The sequence below is a fragment of the Lissotriton vulgaris genome, chromosome 6 (assembly GCF_964263255.1).
Source record: "Lissotriton vulgaris chromosome 6, aLisVul1.2, whole genome shotgun sequence".
Lineage (NCBI taxonomy): Eukaryota > Metazoa > Chordata > Amphibia > Caudata > Salamandridae > Lissotriton > Lissotriton vulgaris.
In genome coordinates, this window is record NC_141694.1 from 1,494,250,831 (window position 1) to 1,494,271,919 (window position 21,089).

The 21,089-nt window shown below is 42.2% G+C and overlaps 1 protein-coding gene across 1 annotated transcript in view; it reads left to right on the plus strand.

The window, feature by feature from the left end:
* Positions 1–21,089, plus strand: part of EML6 (EMAP like 6) — a 748,837-nt gene that overhangs the window by 538,130 nt on the left and 189,618 nt on the right. Inside the window, exon 21 of the mRNA XM_086927650.1 lies at positions 5,761–5,902. Coding sequence (XP_086783776.1) covers positions 5,761–5,902 — 142 coding nt within the window. The remainder of the gene's footprint in view (positions 1–5,760; positions 5,903–21,089) is intronic.

Genomic DNA, 21,089 nt, shown 5'->3' on the forward strand with positions numbered 1-21,089 from the left:
ACCAGCCCGCACCATTGCCAGTAATTTAAAAATATATTCCAAAAAGGTAAGCAAAACCTAAATAATCTGAATCCAGTCGGTGTCTGTTGTTAAAACTGCACTTCAAAGAAAACAGCTTTTTTAAGCTAAGTGTCCCAAAATAAACATGTAATATAAACAAATTCATAAGGGCTAACCTGTAATATGGACCTATATTGGTATGTCTCAGTATTTGTACCATTTACAAACCACTCACCCTTGGGCCTCATGTATTAGAATATCAGAAGAACCAGTTGATGGCAATGCTGAACCAAGCCTTTTGCTATAACCAGACAGGCAGCCAAACCCCACTGAGGATGGCTCATGGTTGTGCTCAGTGGGGGTTGACTGTAGAGGTTAGCATGGTCAGGTCCTCCACCAAACCCGCCATGGGCTCCCAACTCCCAGTCTGCTTCTAATGGACAAGCTTTGGCTTGCCACTTTTTCTTTCATTTTATCCTTTTCGACTGGTTCTCAAACCCCATTGTGGATAAACAAACTCAATATGGGATCATGTACCCATGCATTTGTTGGACCACTGTGAGCTTCCCCACCCTTTCAAGAGGAACAACAAAGGTCCAAAAGTGCTGGTGTCTGGGAGTCGTTGGCCCATGGCAGGGTTCCCAACCATCAGAGGCTTTCTGTGGGTCTTTGAACCTCACAGCAAAATGTATTTGTACTATTTAGGGTAGTCCCTTTGCAAACCAATGCCTCCCCTGCGCTAAACAGTGTAATAAGCAGCAGACAGTTTCAGAGGACGCAGGAATGAGGAATGAGTGTGTATATGTGGAAAACGGTACAACATACAGCATTGCAAAGTGGGCATGAGGAAACAGAAGAAGAGATCTCAGTCAAGGGAACTTGCAACCCTGCCAACAGGTAAATCCTCTTAATTCAGACTAACTTCAGGTTTCTGTGCATGCAGTTCTGAAGATAAGGCAACCTAGAGTATTGACAAAGATGCCCAGCAATAGGTCATGACAGGACAGAACCAGACCAAATATATTGCTCAGGGCAGAGCATACTCTTGCAGACTCAGGAGAAGTAAAATGGGGTCCTCAGAGTAATTACCAAAAAGCAATCAACTGCAAAGACAACATGTTTTAGGAGTCTGGTTCTTTCATTGACCAGTAAAAGACCATGGTGCAGGGAAATTGTGCTGACATTTTAGATAGCCGGCCCCCTTGTTTGTTGGTCATGAAGGATCTCATCTTTAATTGGGGTGACCTCTAAAATGTATTGGGGCTGTGTCCATCAAAAGCAACGCAAGATGAGTCTTACAGGCATGCGCTGTGGCCAATTTTGCCTCTATTCCCTTCTTGGTGACGTGCTCGTAGATGCAGCTCAATCTACGCCTCCTCAAGTAATTCCACTGTTGCCAGCCCAAATGGGCCTTAAACCTGTGCCTCTGCGATGGGCTACTAGTTATTAGGCTCTTTAAAGAATGACAAGCACCCAATCTACGATGAATGGAACCTGAATGGAAACTCAGAGATCTAGTGATTAGCGACAGTGGCAGGCAGACTGTGTTCCTAAGCCAGAAGATACCTACTGTTATATTTGTCAGTCAATTACAAGGCAATTCTACATGTTTTTTAATGAGATTTTCCAATTTAATTGTACTCCATGTACCTGCCTCAGAAGGATTTAAAGTTGAACAGCTGACTACTTTTGGTCATTGTGAGATGGATGTCAATTAGAAGCTGCTACATCTGCATTTTATCTAGCAATCCATGACCTTCAAAAGGGAGCCTCTGGTTTCCTGGCAACCAATCAACATGAACCTCTGCTGTTCAGAGTGTATCACAAGTTGCAATATTGTTTGAAAGTAAACTGAAAACTGATGCAGCGAGACATAAATGGGATTTTTGTTCAACGTGACGAAACCAGAAGCAACCTTTGTAACAGCCAAGTGGGTATGTACTCCAGTGTACATCTACTTATTACTACAGTAAGAATAAAACAATGTCAGAGGCAGTAAACGGCAATTTCAAAGGCTAGCAGCAACAATTAAACATGAATGTTATTCTACAGAAATAACATTTTTCCTAAAACTATGGAATTACCATCTTGTTAGTGAATATTGCTTCATTTTATAATGATTTATTTGTAGATTTTACATAACTCATAACATATTTTGTATACTTCTCCAATGTTTTTCTCTCTATATACATCCTCAATTAATATTGTCAAGGGAAGTTGCTTAGATGCATGTTTGCAGTTACTCAGACCCTCTTTCCATAATACCTCTTATTCCTGTATTACTAACAATAAAAACCTTGTCTGCAGCCTGTGCATTTTTAAGGTTTCGTCTACATGTGCGATATCTGTTGTGAGACTTATTGATAGTTTACTGTAGGCTTACAGCCCACCAATTGCTTACTATTGATTGGCTTCATTGTCTCTCTTATTTGCTTACTTCTTATTCATTAGCATGTGCGAGCTTTCCTTCTTCTTCTTGGGATGTATTACTGTGTCCTTATACAACTCACTTTTTCAGGCTCAACTTTTTATCAACACTACATAAACATGCATATGATTTCCAGCTGTCTCCCTAGTGTGCTTCTCTTCCCCACTCCACGCTGCTCTCTCTTGTGGTTCTCCGCCACACACCTTAACCTCATGCGCGCTAGCGGAATGCCGCTCGTACGCTGAGATTTTGAAAACCGCACTTTACGTCACGAGCTGGGCTCGTCATCAGCGTGCGAGGAGGCTACGCCATGACGAGCCCAGCTCGTCATCAGCGTGGAAGGGGTTAATGATTCTATCTTGTGCTCACCCTGCCCATGTTGTTTTCACGCCACTGTGCTTCTCCCTTTCTGAGCGCCACATTACTCGCCTTTCCCCGTTCGTTTTCCTCTCCTATCATCCACACTCCATCTTGGTTTCCTGTTTGCTCCCCTAGTGCCCTCAATGTTGCTTCTCTTACCCGCACCCTCAGTGTTGCTTCTGGCCCCCATGTTGCTTTAGCCCCCACCTTCCCTTTTTGTATTGCTTCCGTGCCCCCCCCAGCCTTGTTGCTTCTCCCCACTTGCTTACCCAAAAAATAATGCTTTTACAATTTTTACTTTTTATTTGTTGATCCGAGTTGGATTGGCAACTAAAATGAAGAAAACTGCAGCGTCATGTTATGGGTGCCGGCATGCATGGTGCACACGCCAACATAATGACGCAACAGGCTATTATTTTCTTATTTAGCCATACTGCATAGCATTGAGGATTCTGTGCAGCATGGCTAAAAGATATTGGCAAAGCAAATAGACCCCAAAGACGAGACCTGTAGGCTTTGCAAATGCTTGTCATTCGTAGGGGCATAAACAGAGGTAACCAAAATATGAAGATGGGCCATGGGTACTTTAAAAAGAAGAGAAATTTAATTTCAGTGGCACCGGTTTTTTAATCCCAGCCCGCCCATTTGGCCACAGAATCATCATCTTAAACAAATAGCTTTTTGCCATTAAAAATAGCCAATGCATTAATCTAGAAGGCTGGAAATGTCCTTCTTTGGCTTTCAAAATGATGATGTCTTCAGATAAAATCGTCCAGAGCCCCTGCCATGCACAGTGTTGCTATAAATGATGATTTTTAAGAAGTCATCAGTGATTTAATCAATGAGGTCATAGAACATGTCATGACTGATGTAATATGTCCAGTCATTAGCAGTGCTCGGCGAGGGCCGGAGTTATATTTACTTCCATTAACTATTAAATATTATAACTGGTGAATTTCAGTGTTTTTTTGTTGTTGAAAATGTTACGCTACCTAACTGTAATTTCACTTTGACCTTTGTTATTTCAATTGAATTTCTAAGGTTCTTTTTTTTCACCATAGAGGATTAGCTCTTTGTTAAGAGTACCACTGTAACATACAAGGCAAGCCTATTGGATATGTCAAAGGGACTGTTAACACGAACCTGAAACAAGGTAGAAGTATGCAAAGTAAATACTAAGACGCTGCCACAAGATTAACCCAATGTCTGGTTGAGAATTCTTTTTTTATTGGTTACAATACAGTTACGTCAAGGGGCCTTTTCCACTGTACGGTAGGTGGAGAGGGCAGTAGACTATAAGACTAAGGGCTCGATTACGATGTCGGTCGGCGGCACTATCGCGGTCTCGGAACTGACTGAGCTCCGGTCTCCACACCACAATTACAATGCGTTCACCCATGCTGCAGTCGCATACTCCCATTTCGGTATGGGCGCGTGTGCTGCGGCCGTAAACCGGCTGTAGCACAGGCTCCCATGGAGAAATGGGAGAGTCTGTTTATCCCTACACCGTGTGGCAGGCACCTCAAGGTGCCTGCCAGATGGTGCAGGGATTAACAGGGGCACCATAGGTGCAACCTCGGCCCCCATCCGGAGGCCGCAAGGAGAAGGGGGTCCCTGCTAGGCGCCCCCAAACTCGTTTTCTGAGAGGCTTTCCCTATCGGAAAGCCCGGCATGGAAAGCCTGTCCGAAACCGACCATTGCAATCCCAATGGCCGAAACGCAGTCTATTGGGATTATGGGCCAGTCTCCGACTGGCCAACGGGCTAAAGGAGCCCGTCGAAATCCAGCCGGAAAGACAGGCTGGTTTCAATTCCGACTGCCTAGATTGTAATTAGGCGGTCGGAATTGAAACCGTCGATGTCGGTCAGAAAGCCTCCGACCTGTGGTCGGAAGCTTTCTGCCCAACATTGAAACAGGCCCGATATGTTCTGATCTCTAGAATGAGCAACAATTCTAATTTATTGTTCATTCTTAGTTCACATTCTATGCAATGTGCATCTGTCCCTAATATACATTGAAATTTTTTTAACAAGGAATCACTTTGCACACAAGGGAAAGGTCTTTAGGCGTGTAAGTTGAGCATGCACGTGCAGATGGCTTTGATGAACCCAGACTCCTTACTGGCCTCATCATTCACACGTTGGTTATACTTCGGACAGTTCCAGGGATACGTAGCTTGAGCAATCAATGCTTCTTGGATCGAGCCAGTTGATTTTCCTACTGCTCGAGAAACATACAAGTTTTACTTCAAAACAAGGGTGTCCCAATAATCGTGCTTGCATTAAGGCCCGGGGCACTCTTTCCATCCATCGGGTGTTAGTGTGCTGCAGAGTGGTGTCTGGAGATGACGCAGACAGACGTTCATGTGTCAGGAGATTTATTTTGCAGACTTAAGTCTCTCGTCTCATGTGACAAGGAACGTGGTAAGGCTCATTGTAACTGGACCCCAAGCCGCTCTGTCAGAATCGTGTTTCTGCTATGTATAGCTGGCAGGGTCCGACATGCCCACAGATATCAGTCACCCGCCTTCTGCTGTTCACAGTGACCGCAGACATACACGGTGCCCTGGCACAAGTCATTGAACAAAGCTTTCTTGCAGTCGAAGCGTGTGTACTTACTTGTTGCTTATAAACGGCCACGTCACTACTGAAAAATGACTGCTCGAACTCGGAGTAATTATTAAATTGAGACTGCGCAATTATTTTCAGTAAAAAACCGTTCCGGTCAGTGAATCCTGTTGTTTACCATAAGATTTGATTAGGAGGAAGTCAGGCATCCTCTTGGGGCAGATCATTATATATTTAATTGTATTACTGTGCTCTGGTTGGCCCGCCGGACCTTTGCTTTGAATGGCATTGCTGCCAATTTGAGTCCTCGGGATGCTGATGATGAATGGGCAGGATGTTGCAAAATGGCGGCGGCGAGGTCGGCAGTGCGAAGTGAGCTGACCTTTCTGAGTTCTTTTCCAACAGGGTCACATGGAAGGCGAAGTCTGGGGGCTGGCAACCCACCCGAACCTGCCCATCTGTGCCACAGTGAGCGACGACAAGACCCTGCGCATCTGGGAGCTGTCCTCGCAGCACCGCATGCTGGCGGTGCGCAAGCTCAAGAAAGGTAACCCCAAATGCTGCCTGGTAGGCTGCACTTAAGTGTATGTTCAGATCATCGTTTCCAGCAGGTACACATACATTGCTTCGCTCTAGTCCAAAAGTACCTATGTAAATTTACACCTGAGTATCATTTCATAACGATCCTGATCACCAATAAAAGGCTGCAGAATATATGACTCAATTACTAAATAACCCTTCATCCATTCTGTACGGAAGTCTCACTTTTCATGCGCAAGGTCAGCTCAAATTTCAGATTTATCCAGCTCAGCAATTACATTGTTGCTTATTTTGTGAGGCATGTGATATGCAATGTGGAGGCCCTTTATCTGAGTTACATTTCAGTTACAATCCTGCACATGAGACACAGGGATAACAAAACATTCGGTTTATTATGCAATGAGGTCCAATCAAACGGCCTCTCTGGTATGGACGCCTCAGGGCCTTAAGTAAAGCAGGTATCAGCTTAGGGCTCCTGCACGTGGTGGCATCAAATTAAACATAAAGATGGGAAATTGCCTTTTCTGTGTATGAGGAGGTCTCCAAAGTCAAAATTGTATTTTGCTTGGAGTGTTGAAAATCTTCCCACTGTTCCTGGGAATTCTGTTTACTCACATCCTGTTGAACATCCACCGAGGTTAGAGATGGTACCAGAGTTATTCGTAATCTCCTGATTGCTCTAAATTCTGGCATGCTAGGCTCAGCATAACATCTCGGAGGCCTGGTTAACAGTTCTTCCGGCATTTAAGTGTTGTTTGTTTTTGTTATTGATAACACACATCATAAGTCCAAGTGCTGCTTCAAGGTTCAAAAATTAAATTGCACTAGAAAACGCTGTAATCCTTGTTTTCAGAAGCAGGAGGAGTAGTCATTTCTTTCCTCAGATCAGATGTACTACAGTCTGGCTGATTGTTCATTGTAATGATTTTGTAACTATGGTTGGGACATGTGGCATATCTGGGGGGTTGCGGGTCGTGACCCTGCAAAAGTTAACGAGCACCTAGATATTGTTTTTGAGAGGTATTCTCAAATGTGTGGCAGGTCATTTTCCATTCTGGAAGGTTCATCTTGAAAATAACAGAAGTGCCTATTACCATTGGGAAATTAAAAAAATATGGCGCACCCCTTATTTAATCGGGTTGTAGATGAAAGGCTTTTTTTAGTATGGAGGAAAAAAGATTCCCTTGTAGAAAAAGGTTGATTTTCGACATAAATACTTTTTAAAAGAACTCTCCATTACGACACAGAAACTGTCTACTTACGCTCATAGACCCTATCTTCAATCACATGTTGGCTGTGTCTTTGTTCCAGCCAACTCTGCACTGCCTTTCAGCGAGGTCAGTGCCATTCAAATGCCGAATGCTTGATACATACGTTAGTTGAGTTCACCTGGAGAACTAGAATTGTGCCAGGAAAGATACAGTTTTCATAGATTTCAATATGTACTCCTTTAAGGTTCAGTACATCTGTAACAAAGTCTCAATCCCTACAAATTGTAGGCGTTGGTCTCCGATATATGGATGTAAACAGTATTTTTAATGAGAACCTAAAAAGTGCAAAGGTACTGCGATCATTTTGGCTGTGTGTTCATCCCCATCAGACAAAGGATTCTACTCTGACCTACTTTTTCAGTTGCTGTTTCGCAAACATTTCCTAAACTTCTACACTCCTGCAAGGTTATCTTTCTTGCAGAAGACTGCTCCTATCAACCGTTTCTTTTTCTTGCTGTTTTAAAAGGCTATCATGTTAAATTGCATTTGTTCTTTTTCTGCAGACAGTTTGTCTTTCAGGAAATGGCTTGGACTGGACTGGATTGGAGCAACACTTCCTGAAACATGAAAAAAGCATTTTTTTTATAAACGCAAGAATATTTTCCTTTGTCACCCATGAGATCAGGCAGTAAAGAACGACAATGTCCTGTTCTCGAGGGGGCTTATAGTCAGCTCTTCTGGAGGTTACAGACTTTATCAAATGTAATCTCAATCTTGGAAAAAAAATTGGTAGTCATCCTACTGGACTTGTCTGCTGCTTTTGATACAGTGTCTTATGACATCCTACAGTAGAGACTAGATGAGGCTGGTATAGTGGTTAATGCATGGCATTAGCTAGAATCTTACTTCCCTGACAGGCATCAAGCTGTTCTTCGATCTCCCTGTACTTCACGTTCTAGACAAATGAAATGTGGGGACCTGCAGGGGTCAGCACTCAGCCCTGCTCTGTTTAATATTTATACGGCTCAGCTGTCCCCAATTGTTCAATCTAGGGGGTTCAACATCGTGTCTTATGCCGATATACAGCTGATGCATGGATTTCAACATCTGGATGACCCCATGGGTAGCAACTTCTAGGGATGTCTCTTGGCTGTAGCAGGCTGGAGCGCAGCAGCTGTCGAAAGCGGAACTCGGATAAATCTGAAATCTTAGCCTTTGGGGATTCTTTATCATTAGACAACTGGAGAATATGGTCTACTGAACTTGGTGAGGCTCCTTTTCTGACACCAGTAGCTAAAAATGTAGGGGTTCAACTGGACATAGCCCTGTCATTCACTGCTTCCTCACTCTGTGTATGCTATGTAAGATCTTCAAGTGGCTACCCCTACACACGAGAGACACCATGACACAGCACCTCATTATGAGCTGACCTGACGACGGCAACGCCTTCTACGTAGAAGTCGCTGCACATCTCCTATAGAGACTTCAGACCATACAGAGCTCTGCAGCCAGACTCATCCTCCGCCTTCTCCGGCGAACCCACATCACACCCCTCCTCGGGCAACTCCACTGGCTCCCCGTATAGAAGAGATACCAATTTATGCTGCTGACCCGCGCACACAAGGCTCTACACAACCAAGGACCCGCCTACATTAACCACCGCCTGAACTTCCATCAACCATGGAGAAGACTATGCTCCACCTCCCTCTCACTTGCCCATACTCCCCACATCTACCAAAGCATAAGTGGTGGACGCTCCTTATCCCACATCGCAGCAAAGAACTGGTACAGCCTCTCCACGCAACTCTGGACTATCACCTCACTGCTGGAATTGCGAATAGCCCTCCAGACCTGGCTGTTTGAATAAGCCTTTAGGACCTGCAAGCGCCTGGATACCCTATCGGGCAATCAGCCATGCTTCATAAATCCTGATTGATTGAATGATTTAAGCCAGAGGTGCAGACTATTGCTGCTGTTTGGTTCTTTCTTCTTGAATCTTGAAAAAACCCCATAAAACGACTCCCATTGGTCACCTGGAGAGACATTGTGGATGCTTTGATTAAATCAAGACTGGATCAGGCCAATGCCCTTTCTGTGGGAGTTCCATTGAAGCTGATAAACAGGCTACAATGTGCAAAAAATGTGGTTGTTTTTCTTGTTTTAAACATTCCTAAACTGCAAGGTTTGAAGTAACTGCATTGGCTACCTATCAAACAAAGAATGAAGTATAAAGCACTAACTATTACCCATAAGGCTTTTCATAAAAAAGTTCCTCATACATTCAGGAAACAGTTAAAAAAAATATATCCTCCATAGGGCACTTCACTCTTCTGATCAAAATCGATAATGCATTCCTAGGGTGCATAAAGCCAGAGCAGGGGACATATCTTTCTCCTTTTGGGCGGCTTGTGTGTTTACCAGAACACCTTGGAGCAATCCCCACGGAGCTCGCCTTTAAGGCCGACCTGAAGGCTTCTGTTTGGAGAGGTGTGTACAGATTTTGCCTTCCAACTCAGCTCCAGGATGCTTCTTTGGAAGCAGCAGTTCATCTCTACACATTATTTTCCATTCATTCATTCAAAGCTATGGGGAAGAGAGAGCACAATCTTGTTATGACCTAACACAAGCTACACTAAAGCTACTACGACTTTCAAACTGTCTGAGCCCTAAAGGTGATCAGGTTTCCGTGAGATCACCCAAAAGCAGCAAGACTCCTTCAGAGAAATACATGTGGTACATGTGCAATAACTGACTAAAAGAATGATCCTGTGAAAGAAAAACAAATATGTTCAATCAATCCACTGTTTCGGGCAAGATGACAGATGTCCCAAACCCTTCCAGGTCATAATTATGAGAAGGTGGCAAGCACCAGTCCCATTAAATAAACCAAGAAGTGAAGTAATTCCCACCAAGCTCAGATAATGAAACCATATGATTAGAAGCAGAGCAGTTATGGTGTTCAAATGATGCCCATTTCCATAAGAATGCCAAGACCACAAGAAATATTGTATTTAGAACGACATGTGGAGTCATACTACAGGGCCAAGATGATGTTGGCTATCAAAACATCTCAACACCAGGAATTAGGAAGACCTAAGAAGAGAAAGACCCAGGTCACCTAGTCCTAAGTTACCCTGTTTGTTCAGTGAGGTGTAATAACACTTACAACAGCAGAAGAAATAAGCGTAAAATCTAAAAACCAAATTAGATAAAAGACCCGAATGTAATAGGTAAAATGCAAGAATAGTGACCTGAATCTAAAGAAGGAGGCAAAAGTTATATCAACAACAAATTGCATTTACATGTTAATAAAACATCATGTTTTTTAGGGAAACCCTACCTTTGAAAAGATGTGTTTAAAAGGGAAGAACTTTCCAAGTTCACTAATAGACATCCTACCCATTTTCTCAGGAAATGCTCTTGATAAAATAGACATACATTAATTTTAAAATGTCCTCAAATATTCATAATCTGATTTTTCAACCTTGGTTCACTGTTTCTAGTTGCAGGGTGCTTCCTATAATTTCAGTACAGATTTATTGCCAAGTGTCAAGTTCCAAATGGGCAGGCGGCATTCTCTGGTAGTATCTCAGCTCCTTTGTTTTTGAAGGTCAGCAAGCTAATAGGGCTACTAGTCCTGGAATAACATTTTGGACCCACAATTTCAAGGAAACAATAGATATGTATCTCTCCATAGTCCTCTATAACACAAGAAGGAATTAATAGGTTCGGTAAAGAGGAAAGTATTCCTTTCTTCATCTATCCTAGGAAAGTCTGTCCTCTGAGTGGGTCACGTAGGGTATTTTAAATCATAACATCAGGTGAATATGACTAAAGTTATTTGACTTCACTGCCTAGATTTTTAGGTCTGGCGTCAGCCTCGGCCTTTGGATATTAGTAAAATGATATACATATATTATGCTTACTTATAGCGACTTTCAACCAACCCTCTTCATCCATTGGCCTCTTGTGTCCTTCATCTACCCACTAAAGCATGCAGACTAGGCAGTTGGTCATCCCACTTTAGCCACTGGCTGGTTTTACTCTGAATTATGGCAGTCTGCTGTTGCACATTGTGCACTTACATAGAAAAAATAGTCCCCTTTGGTGCCAGGGACTGCTGGCCTAGTGTATTCCTTTTGATGAAACAAAATGGACTAGATTGTTTGATGAAACCAGTGTTTGTTGTCTTCTTCAGTACGTTTCACTGGGTTTCAACATGCAGTTCTGCCATTTGGCATGGTGTAATCTCTTCAAACATATTGTACTGGTGATGATAGTGCAGCGTGGTGGATCCGGTAAACAGGTGTTCCCATGTATCGAGCACGGTTAATAGTGGTGGGCTAGCTAAAAAACAAATTTGATTTTCTCCCATGAAAGGTCATTTTCTGTTCGTCTGGAATTAAATCTTCTCCTGCTTCTTGTCCTCACCTTCAGCTTTCATACCTCTCGATTATTCTTGATAGGCCTACTGTAAGGTGCCTTCAGGACTTTGCCTCACCCTAGGAGGGCCAGGTGCTTTTAGGAAGATTATATTTCGAAAGAATCAACCTACCCACAGGAAGGTGTGGGTAGTGTTCCCAGTATCTGGAGTTCCAAAGGATTTAGCATTAGAAATTGGCCTGTAAGGCCGGCCATGGGGACCATAATTGATCTGGCCACTTAGCTGAACATGAGGGCAGAATATTTTATTTGCCATCTTTTCGCCAGTGTATAAAGGCATCTTCTACCGGAGGAGGCTCTTTATATACTTTCACAGTGGGACACCCATAAGATGATTCTCTTGTTTTTTACAAAAGCTATGGCACATTTGGACAGCCACTTCTGTTCCACTGTGGGACGACTGCAAAGAGATTCCCTCCCTCTGGTGGAACTTTCATTTTGATTACTTGCTTGCTCCCTACCTTCCATTTTGTTGTGCTCAGTGAAAGCTTTGTCAGAAAAAGAGGCAGGCAAACTTAATTGTGACATGTAGGCAGGGAAAGGATAGCTATAGGATCTGTTGCATTTCTGTTCTATATTCTTGACTTCCACTTCATTCATAATGAATCCTCTTGTGTGGGATGGGTAGGTTATTTATACAAACATTTAAGAAATGGCTGTCTTGTGACCATGGCTAGGTTGAAATAACTTGATCAAATCTGCCTTACACCTAAGTTGATGCTTTTTACCTTGGCTGCTGTTGTAATCAAAATAGACCTAAACTGCCAAAGGTAACTTGAAGAATTATTGTGACAAAAGCTGTGAGGCCCTTCCGTCCGGACACTTCTCTTCAACTGATTCCACTGTTCCAATGTCACAAGAATGAAACGTATAACCATACCAATTCACATGTATATGACTATGACAAACAATAGATGCAAACTTTGACGTACGGACACAATGAGATAAATGTTCATCATCAAAAAAGAGTATAACCTACAGGCAGGTAATGATGCCAGTGGTGAGCTAGCAAAGATTAGTTGCAGACACAATTATCCAAACACATTGATGGTATGCGTCCATTACCTTGTGGATTGTATCAAAATGTGCAAACATGTTTGATACCTCATCCTTTAAAGAACTGTTTAATCTCTCCAGTTCAAGCAGGTTGGGATGCCTTCTGTTTGAAAGATCTATCTCAATGCACTAACTGTAGACTGATTGGCGATAATCTACATGAACACGACTTTAACCCATTTAGAGCTGCCATCCACCAATACTGCATCATGGCTCTCCTACTTAGACAGAATCAAAAGCGGATCAATAAAATCCAGACACAGCTTATCCTGAACTGTTTTCTTGTCAAATAAGTGCTGTCACTGCCCACCACATTCAATACTACCTTCTGTCACTTCTCTGCGTCCTTACACACTTCACAGTTCATGACCCGTGGCTTAACTTTCTTATCTAACTAGTTGTCACGGTTTGCACATAGTGACCTTCATGGGCCAAGCTTTGAGTTTTTCCCTAACACCACATGGATCACATCACCTTTACAAGTCTCCAACAACCATATAATATGGCCAAACCCCTTCAGAAAGTGTACTCTCCCTGCTTGTTCCATTTGTATTTAAACAACTGCAAAGTGTTATCTTCTCTCATTGCCTGAATCCATCATCCATAATTATAGAGTTGTGGAACCCTTCCATGGAATCCCCAACACTTACCACAACCTCCTTTATCTCCAAATTGCATTCCTCCACAGAAACATCAGACAACCTGAGCAAACAATCTGCAACCTTATTCTTGAAACCAGGGACATACTATACCACACAACTACACTTGTTGAATTTAGCTGCTAACTTCATTAATCTTGCTGAACCATTACTAGTTCCACCAGATCTCAATACTCTCAACAATGGCTTGTGACCAGCCCATAAGGCAATTTTGCTGCCCCATGTATAAGTACGAAAATGAGTGATGGTCCATACTGCAGACAATGCTTCTCATTCTATGAATCAGTAATTCCTCCTACCACTTGATAGAGACCGATGCAGTCTTTTCTACTCCCACAGTCTTGCATCTACTGTTAAGATGGTTTTCAAACCAATTTGAAAAGAAGCTAGCCTTCTTGCATTAGCTATGTATGCTTTCACCTACAAAAGCACTTTCTGCTGCACCTTCCCCCATTCAAACGTCCTTAATAATTCTCTCAAGGTCTCTGTTTTGTGTGCAAAACCTTCAATTAACTCAAAATAATATTCTAACAGGCCCACAAATGAGCTTAGCTTTTCCCTGTTGTTTGGCACTGCAGCATGTACGATGGTCCTCACTAAATCAGATATAGGCCTGATTTTACCCCCCTGAAATCAAGTACCCTATGTGTTCTATTTAACTTTTCAAAAATCTGTACTCTCTTGCGTAGTTTGAACCCTGAATCAGCAATTCTTCTCAGAGCTTTTTTCCAATGCCTTGTTATGTGTTACAATAGGGGTACCGGATATCAAGATTTCTTCCTGGAAGAACATGGCTTGAGTCCTAAAAGAACACCTGACATTAGTTTTTGAAAATACTGACAGCCGAACACAGCACAAATTACTTCTAGTAAACTGGTAGACATTTTTGGTAGTTATGAATACCATTAGTTCTTCAGATTCTGAATGCAACTTGACCTTGTGATTCTGAATGCAGCTTGACCTTGTGGTAAGCACTTCTCAGGTTTAACTCCAAAAAATACTTACCACTAGATAGCATCATTATCATCTTGTTGATGTTAAGAAGTGAAAAGCAATCAGAAACTGCATTGTTATTGCGGCTTCAAAGGTCCACACAAAATTGCAATGATCCATTGGGTTTCTTGGTAATAACCGCCAGAGACATCCATTCAGTGGCTTCCATTAGCTCATTTACTCTATCTTTGATCATTTGGCCCAATATAGCCTCTACCTCACTCCTGATGGCCAGTGGGACTCGCAGAGTGATATGTCTCAAAGGCACAGGCCCTTTTCCTAATCTATTTTATAAACATATCTTTTAGCTTTTCCAGGTCTGTCTTCAAACACACTATCATGCTAATTAAGAACTCCATTTAGATTCTCTTCTCTGGTTAACATGAGTAGGTTGTTTTTTTTTTTTTTACTTCTCTACCCAGACTCATTGCCAATACTTTAGCCGGTATCTTAGTATTGACAAAGGCCGCTAGGAGACCAATATGCACAAGTCTTTACCTGGTTTAAGGAGCATCCCGATTTGCACCTCTCTCATCAATGGCGGTAAAAGTCCCTCCTGCCTGGTTTCCAGTAGGGTCTCTAGTAGGTGAGGAAGCAGGAGGTCTGCGTAAGTCTGAACATAGTGTACCGGCAGACCATCAGGTCCTGGAGATTTGCAGTGGGTCACTGTTTCTTTCAGGTCTTCCAAGCAAATTTCTTCACTGAGCCCTTTGCGTTGGTCTCATTGAGGCTGGGGAGTGCAAGGTCATCCAAAAACACTCCAGTACATCCGGAACCACTCCCACTTCTTCTCTGTACACCAATGATAGGTGAGCATGCATGAGATAATTAATACCATGCTGTGTAGACACGTGGCTACCATCTGCCTGCTGGAGCGTAAGAATGATCGGGGCACTCACGCTTAAGAAGCCATGCCAATAAACAACCTAATTTGTCCCCCTTCCGGTGGAGCAGTTGACGATAGGCTCTAGGATTAATCACAGTATCAGATCGTATTGATGTGTCATCTAACCTAATATTGACGGTCCTGATTTTGCAATATACACCTTACCACTACTTCCCTTTCTGAGAATTGAACTTTTGCTAATGTTAGCACACTGATATCCCTTCAAATTCACATCCTTTGGTTTCTAGTTTTCTATTGACCAGCTGTTAATAACCAGATCTTTCACTTTCATGGTGTATAGTAATCCCGAGTCCACCATCAATATGACCTCTTTGTCATTGATTGTAAAAACTGCTTTCGGTCTGCTATTTCTGTTCACACACTTTTCAAATCGTATTGGTGTGTCCAAACTAAGGGGATCATTATGATGGCGTCCGTCCGCCACCCCAGAGGTGGAGGGACCGTCCGCAGGGGCAGCGGCAGTCCCTCTGTGCGAATTAGGATGTGACCGCCACCCTGGCGGTCACATTCTGTATTTTTAACATTGCGGCGGTTGCTGCTTGAAGCAGTACCCGCCGCAATGCTAAAAATACATGCAGTGCATTTGCATGCACAAAGCAGCAGGCACTGCGCGGTGCCTGCCGCTATGTGCAAGCAAATGCAGGGGGGTTCCATAGGTACCTCCCATGTGCACACCCCACCCCCTGACACCCTGGGGGCCCGCAACGGGCCCCCAAACAGAAAAGACCACATGCTTTTCCACGACAGAAAAGCTGCCGTGAAAAAGCATGTTTCCCCATGCATCCTAATATGGCTGGTAGTGTCTGATAGACACCGCCACCATATTAGAGCTTTTCCGCCGCGGGACCGTGGTGGAAAAGCTGCGGATGGTCTTCCCGACCCCCCTGCCATCATAATCTGGCGGGGCGTCTTTTCTATCACCGCAGCGGTGAATCCGCATCCTCCGGGCCGGCGGTGGCTTCCGCCGGCCCGGAGGATGCGGATTCACCTCAATCCTAATCGGCCCCTAAGATGGGTCAGACAAAAATGTTGTAATAATAATAGGCCAAAACTAACTTTGAAGATACATTGTGACAAAACTTGTGCCGCCCTGATAGTCAGCACCACTTTCCAACTGATTCCGTGTTCCAGTATGAACAACTCTGTGACTGGGTGTGTAATCAATCATAATAACATTCTAAAGGATTTACATTTACAATAGCTGCACTATGCCCTCCAGTAGAGACTATGTATGGCAGTAGCAGAAAGCTTTTTTTTTCGTGTGCTGAAGAGGAGGCAGTTTTTTTTCAGGCAAAAAAGTTGTGTTACTCTGCACTATTGATGTGCTGGCAACGTTGTCCCAGGAATTTCTTTGTTCACCAATCAATCTTTCTTGGTTTCTCTATACAGCTTGGCTCACATGTTTCTTCATGGTTTACCATGCCTTAGTGGGGCATGGTTTGGTCCTTGTTTTCTCATGGGTTCATGACTGTACCTGACACAAGGTTGTCTGTACACCTATTTTACTTTATAACTATATATTTTCTGTCTCCACATCTGTTTGAAGTATTTCAGGGTTACTGTTTTGTGGGGAGTATGCAACTTTTGTTATGTTCTGATTGACAGGTTAGTGGTCCTTATGAAGGATTTTCAGCACCTGAGCCCTGCCAACTAGGGAAGGGACTGCACACCCTGCATAATAAGCCTTATGGGACTTTGAATTTTATATTGTTTGATCTTAAAAAATGTTCTAGTTGGCTAATCATAGTTGGAAACACTGGTCCTAAGGAGGTCGTTAAGGCACCCCAAAAGCATACTGATGTCCTCCTGCATCTTTTTGTGTATAAAATAAAAATTGGCTCTTGGGGACATCAAACCTATTTTACCAAACAAAGACTGTTTCTTTGGCACTACCCAGGAGTATTGCTGGTAGGGACATAGGTTAGACTGTAACTTGGGCTTCGGTCCACAACTTTGTGACACATTACTGTCTCAGCGTTGGAAATGTAGGGACAGACACCTTGATGAGTCTGTTTGAAAGGCGTCTTGATAGTATTAACTCCTCAGAACCACCTCCTGGGTAGTATCCTTTTAGTATTAATTCATGAGGTAAGGAATCTGCAAGTGGCAGTATCCATAAGAAGAACATGTTATGTATCTTTCTAGTGGATACTGTGGAATCTGTCTGCTGATTCCTCTCTGAATCCATCCTTCACCCCTTTCTAAGAATCAGTGTGACATTTTTATTAATGTTTCAAATTACTTTCTACACTACATTCCTGACGATTTTTTCAGTCTTGTCTCCTCCTCTAACGGTGTGAAAAAAGGAAAGGAACTGACAGCGGAGCACTGGGGAAGCACCATTTACGACTCCGTAATGTTGAGGTACTGCAGTTGAGCTGGCATTGTGGCACTGTGTACTGCAGAAGGGGAGCTATTTCTGCCTTCATCCATCCAGTCTGTCGCTTGGTAGAATTTTTTTATTTTTTATTTACGGTCTTTATTAAGGTTTTTACAGTTTTAATCCACCCACCCCCCCATCTCCAAGATCACACCCTCCCCATACAGGCAACATTGGGTGCTATATACATACATACTCTTAATGTTGTAACAAACAGAGTTATTTTTTCTTAAAAGGAAAAAAAATAAAAAAAACAAGAAACAGAGAAAAAGAAAACCCAATAACATTTTAGTTAAAGTTCTTAAATGAAATTACACATCCGGTCTCACTATCCATTGTTTAAAAGGATACCATATTTCTAATCCTTTTCTTTCCTTGTTCATACCTTTCCGACTATAAATGGCTATTTCCAGGCTATATGTTGCTAAGAAGCGTGCCCGCCATTGCTGAAATGTTGGAGGATGTGGATCTAGCCAGGCAGATGTCAGGCAGATTCTAAGTACTGCCATTGAGATAAACAGAAGTCCCTGCATTGTATCGGGTCTGATATCACTGTCTACCCCTAATATTATTTCAGCGGTTGTGATCTCAATTCTTGTCTCCAAGATTCCAGATAAAAAAGTGGAAATATCTCGTCTGATGCTGCTTAGAGTATGACATGTGGCGAGCATATGTATTAGATCAGCTTCCGACATCGCACATCGAGGGCATAGTGTACCTTTACCTGTACTCCATTTAGATTTTCTATCGGGGGTATAAAACAATTGAAAGAAAGTCTTATAGAATTGGGCTTGCAATTTGGTGGACATTAATACTGAATTGGAAAGTTTGAGTGCTTTTTGTGCTAAGGTCTCTGAGATTCCTAGTTTGTTCTGCCAATTATGGGTATGTTTATCTAAATCATCGGGAAGCGCTATAACTAAGTTCTTATATATTTCTCCAATTTTCACCGTCACTTTGAACCACTGTATCTATTGCTAGAATTTTCTCGAACGACATGCTGCCACCCCCCTTTTTCATTATAAAATCCCTAATTTGTAAATATTTTAAAAAGTCTTGAGATTCTAAACCAAATTTATTTTTTAAAGATTCGAATGAACGGAAGCCTGTTTAATCATAAAGTGAGCCAATTTATGAAATTCCCGATCGCACCCAACGCATCATACAGGTATCCGTGAAAATCTGCGGGAGATTTATGTTTCTATATAGGGTAGTGTAATAGGAAAACCTACCAATACCCAAGAGTAAATTTTTCCAGGCAATGTAAAAACCTTTAAGGGTTTTAAAGTGCACTTTTTTAAAGTGGCAATCGTAGGTTAGTCTCCACAAATGATCGCCCGCCTCTCTACCAAGGATAAGTTCCTGTGGAGTTGGGACTGACCTCTCTAGGTTAGAGTCCTGTTTGGAGGTTAAAAGCAATCTACTATATTTGAGGACTGTTGCCCACCAATAAATTTTAAAATTAGGTAGCGCCAGACCGCCTCTTTCTTTTGGTGAGATGAATCTTTGAGCTCTACGTGTTCTTCCATACCCCCAAATGAAATGAGAAAAAATACTGTCTATTTCTTTAAAAATCGATAGGTCAAAGTTTAAACAGATAGTTCGAAAAAAGTACAAAAATTTAGGAAAAAATAACATTTTGATAAGGTTGCATCTTCCAATGATTGTTAAATGTAAGTTATGCAGTCCTTTTAAGCTTTTTTCCGTCTGTTTCAGAAGTGGATTCAAGTTAAGGTTCACTAGATTGTTTAAGTTTGAAGTAATATTAACACCGAGAAATAGTGCGATAACCACCACCCTTTCATCAGAATAGTTGACTTTGTCATTGATTATAATCTGGGTTTTATTTTGATTCAATTTATACCCAGAAATCTCTCCAAATTTTTTCGCTTCTTCCTCCATTAAGATAACTGCCTCATTTGGATTGGCTGTGACAATTGTGATATCATCCGCATATGCCAGGGTCTTGGTTTCACCATTGGTAGTCTTCATTGGTTGTATAGATGGGTTGGTTTCTAACCTCGAAATAAATGGGTCTATAAATATCGTGAATCGTAGAGGGGAGCAGGAACAGCCCTGCCGTGTACCTCTAGTCACTTTGATGGTATCTGATATTTCCCCATTAATCATGACCACTGCTTCAGGATTAACATACATCATGCGGACACCATTGATGAATTGGTCCCCGATCCCACTTTTTGACATAGCAGTCCATAGATATTGCCAGGAGACCCTATCGAATGCTTTTTCTGCATCTAACAGTATCAGTGCCATAGGGTCTCCTGTCACTTTTGCTATCTCAAAAAGCATGATCACCCTCTGGATATGATCTGTGGTTGATCTCCCTGGAACGAATACATGTTGCCTAATTGATATGATTTTGTGGATTATTGGGGCGAGTCTACTAGCTAACAGTTTGGAATATATCTTAGAATCATTATTTATTAATGTAATTGGAGAATATGCTCCTAATTCTGTGGAGGCCTTATTTTTTTTCGGGAAAACAATAATGTTTGCCCGGGCCCAAGATTCCAGCGGCCGTCCACCTTGAAAAACATGAATAGTCAAATTAGTTAGGATTTCTTTCAGTTGCTTGCTAAATCTAGCGTAAAATTCCACGGGAATTCCGTCTAGGCCAGTTGCCTTACCGGAGGGAAGGCTATTTATCGAGAGGAGAATTTCTACCCATTGTGGAGCCTCGGCGAGACTATTTTTATCAGATTGAGGTAATTGGGTCCCTGTGACAAGATCTAAATATTCGTCGATTTTAAACGGACTATTACATGTCTCAGTATATAAATCCACATAATACCTCTTAAAGGTGTCAATGATCTCCTTAGGGTCTTGTGTGAGTCCATGAATAGGGTCTCTGATTGTTTAATTGTGTTTGCGGTGTTTTGCTGTCTTGTACGGATTGCCAGTTGATGTCCTACCTGCTCGCTCAGTTCGTAGATTTTCTCCTTCTTCATTGTAGCTTTTCAGATTGCTTTGGTGGTAAATGTTTCAGATATATAATTCCTTGCTATCGCTATTTCACTCAGAGCCCTTTCTTTACTGTTTCCAGCTTGGCCTGCTCTCACTAGATCTTCTTCCTTTCTTGCCAAATTATCCTGTAGGTTTTTAAAGTTTTGTTTTGCTTCTTTGTTATTTCTTATTGAAAATCTAAGAGTTTCACCCCTTATTCCTGCTTTCAATGTGTCCCAGATCGCCTCCAACGGGGCACTACCCACATTACACTTTACAAATTCTGGGATCCAATTTTTTATAAGTTTACAGTATTTTTCATTGGTCAATAAGGCTCTTTCAAATGTCCAAATAGTATGATCTGATTGTATCTTCCCGGTGTCAATGCTGATAGTTAAAGGATTATGATCGGAAAAAACCTTTGATAATAGATCTATAGAGCAACTCGAGATAATAGTATTTGATGCAAATATTTAATCCAATCTGGAAAATGTAAGATGAGGGTGGGAAAAAAAGGTGTAGCCGGGATTGGATGTGAGTTTCATCTCCCAACAATCTAGTAAGCCATGAGTATGGCAAAG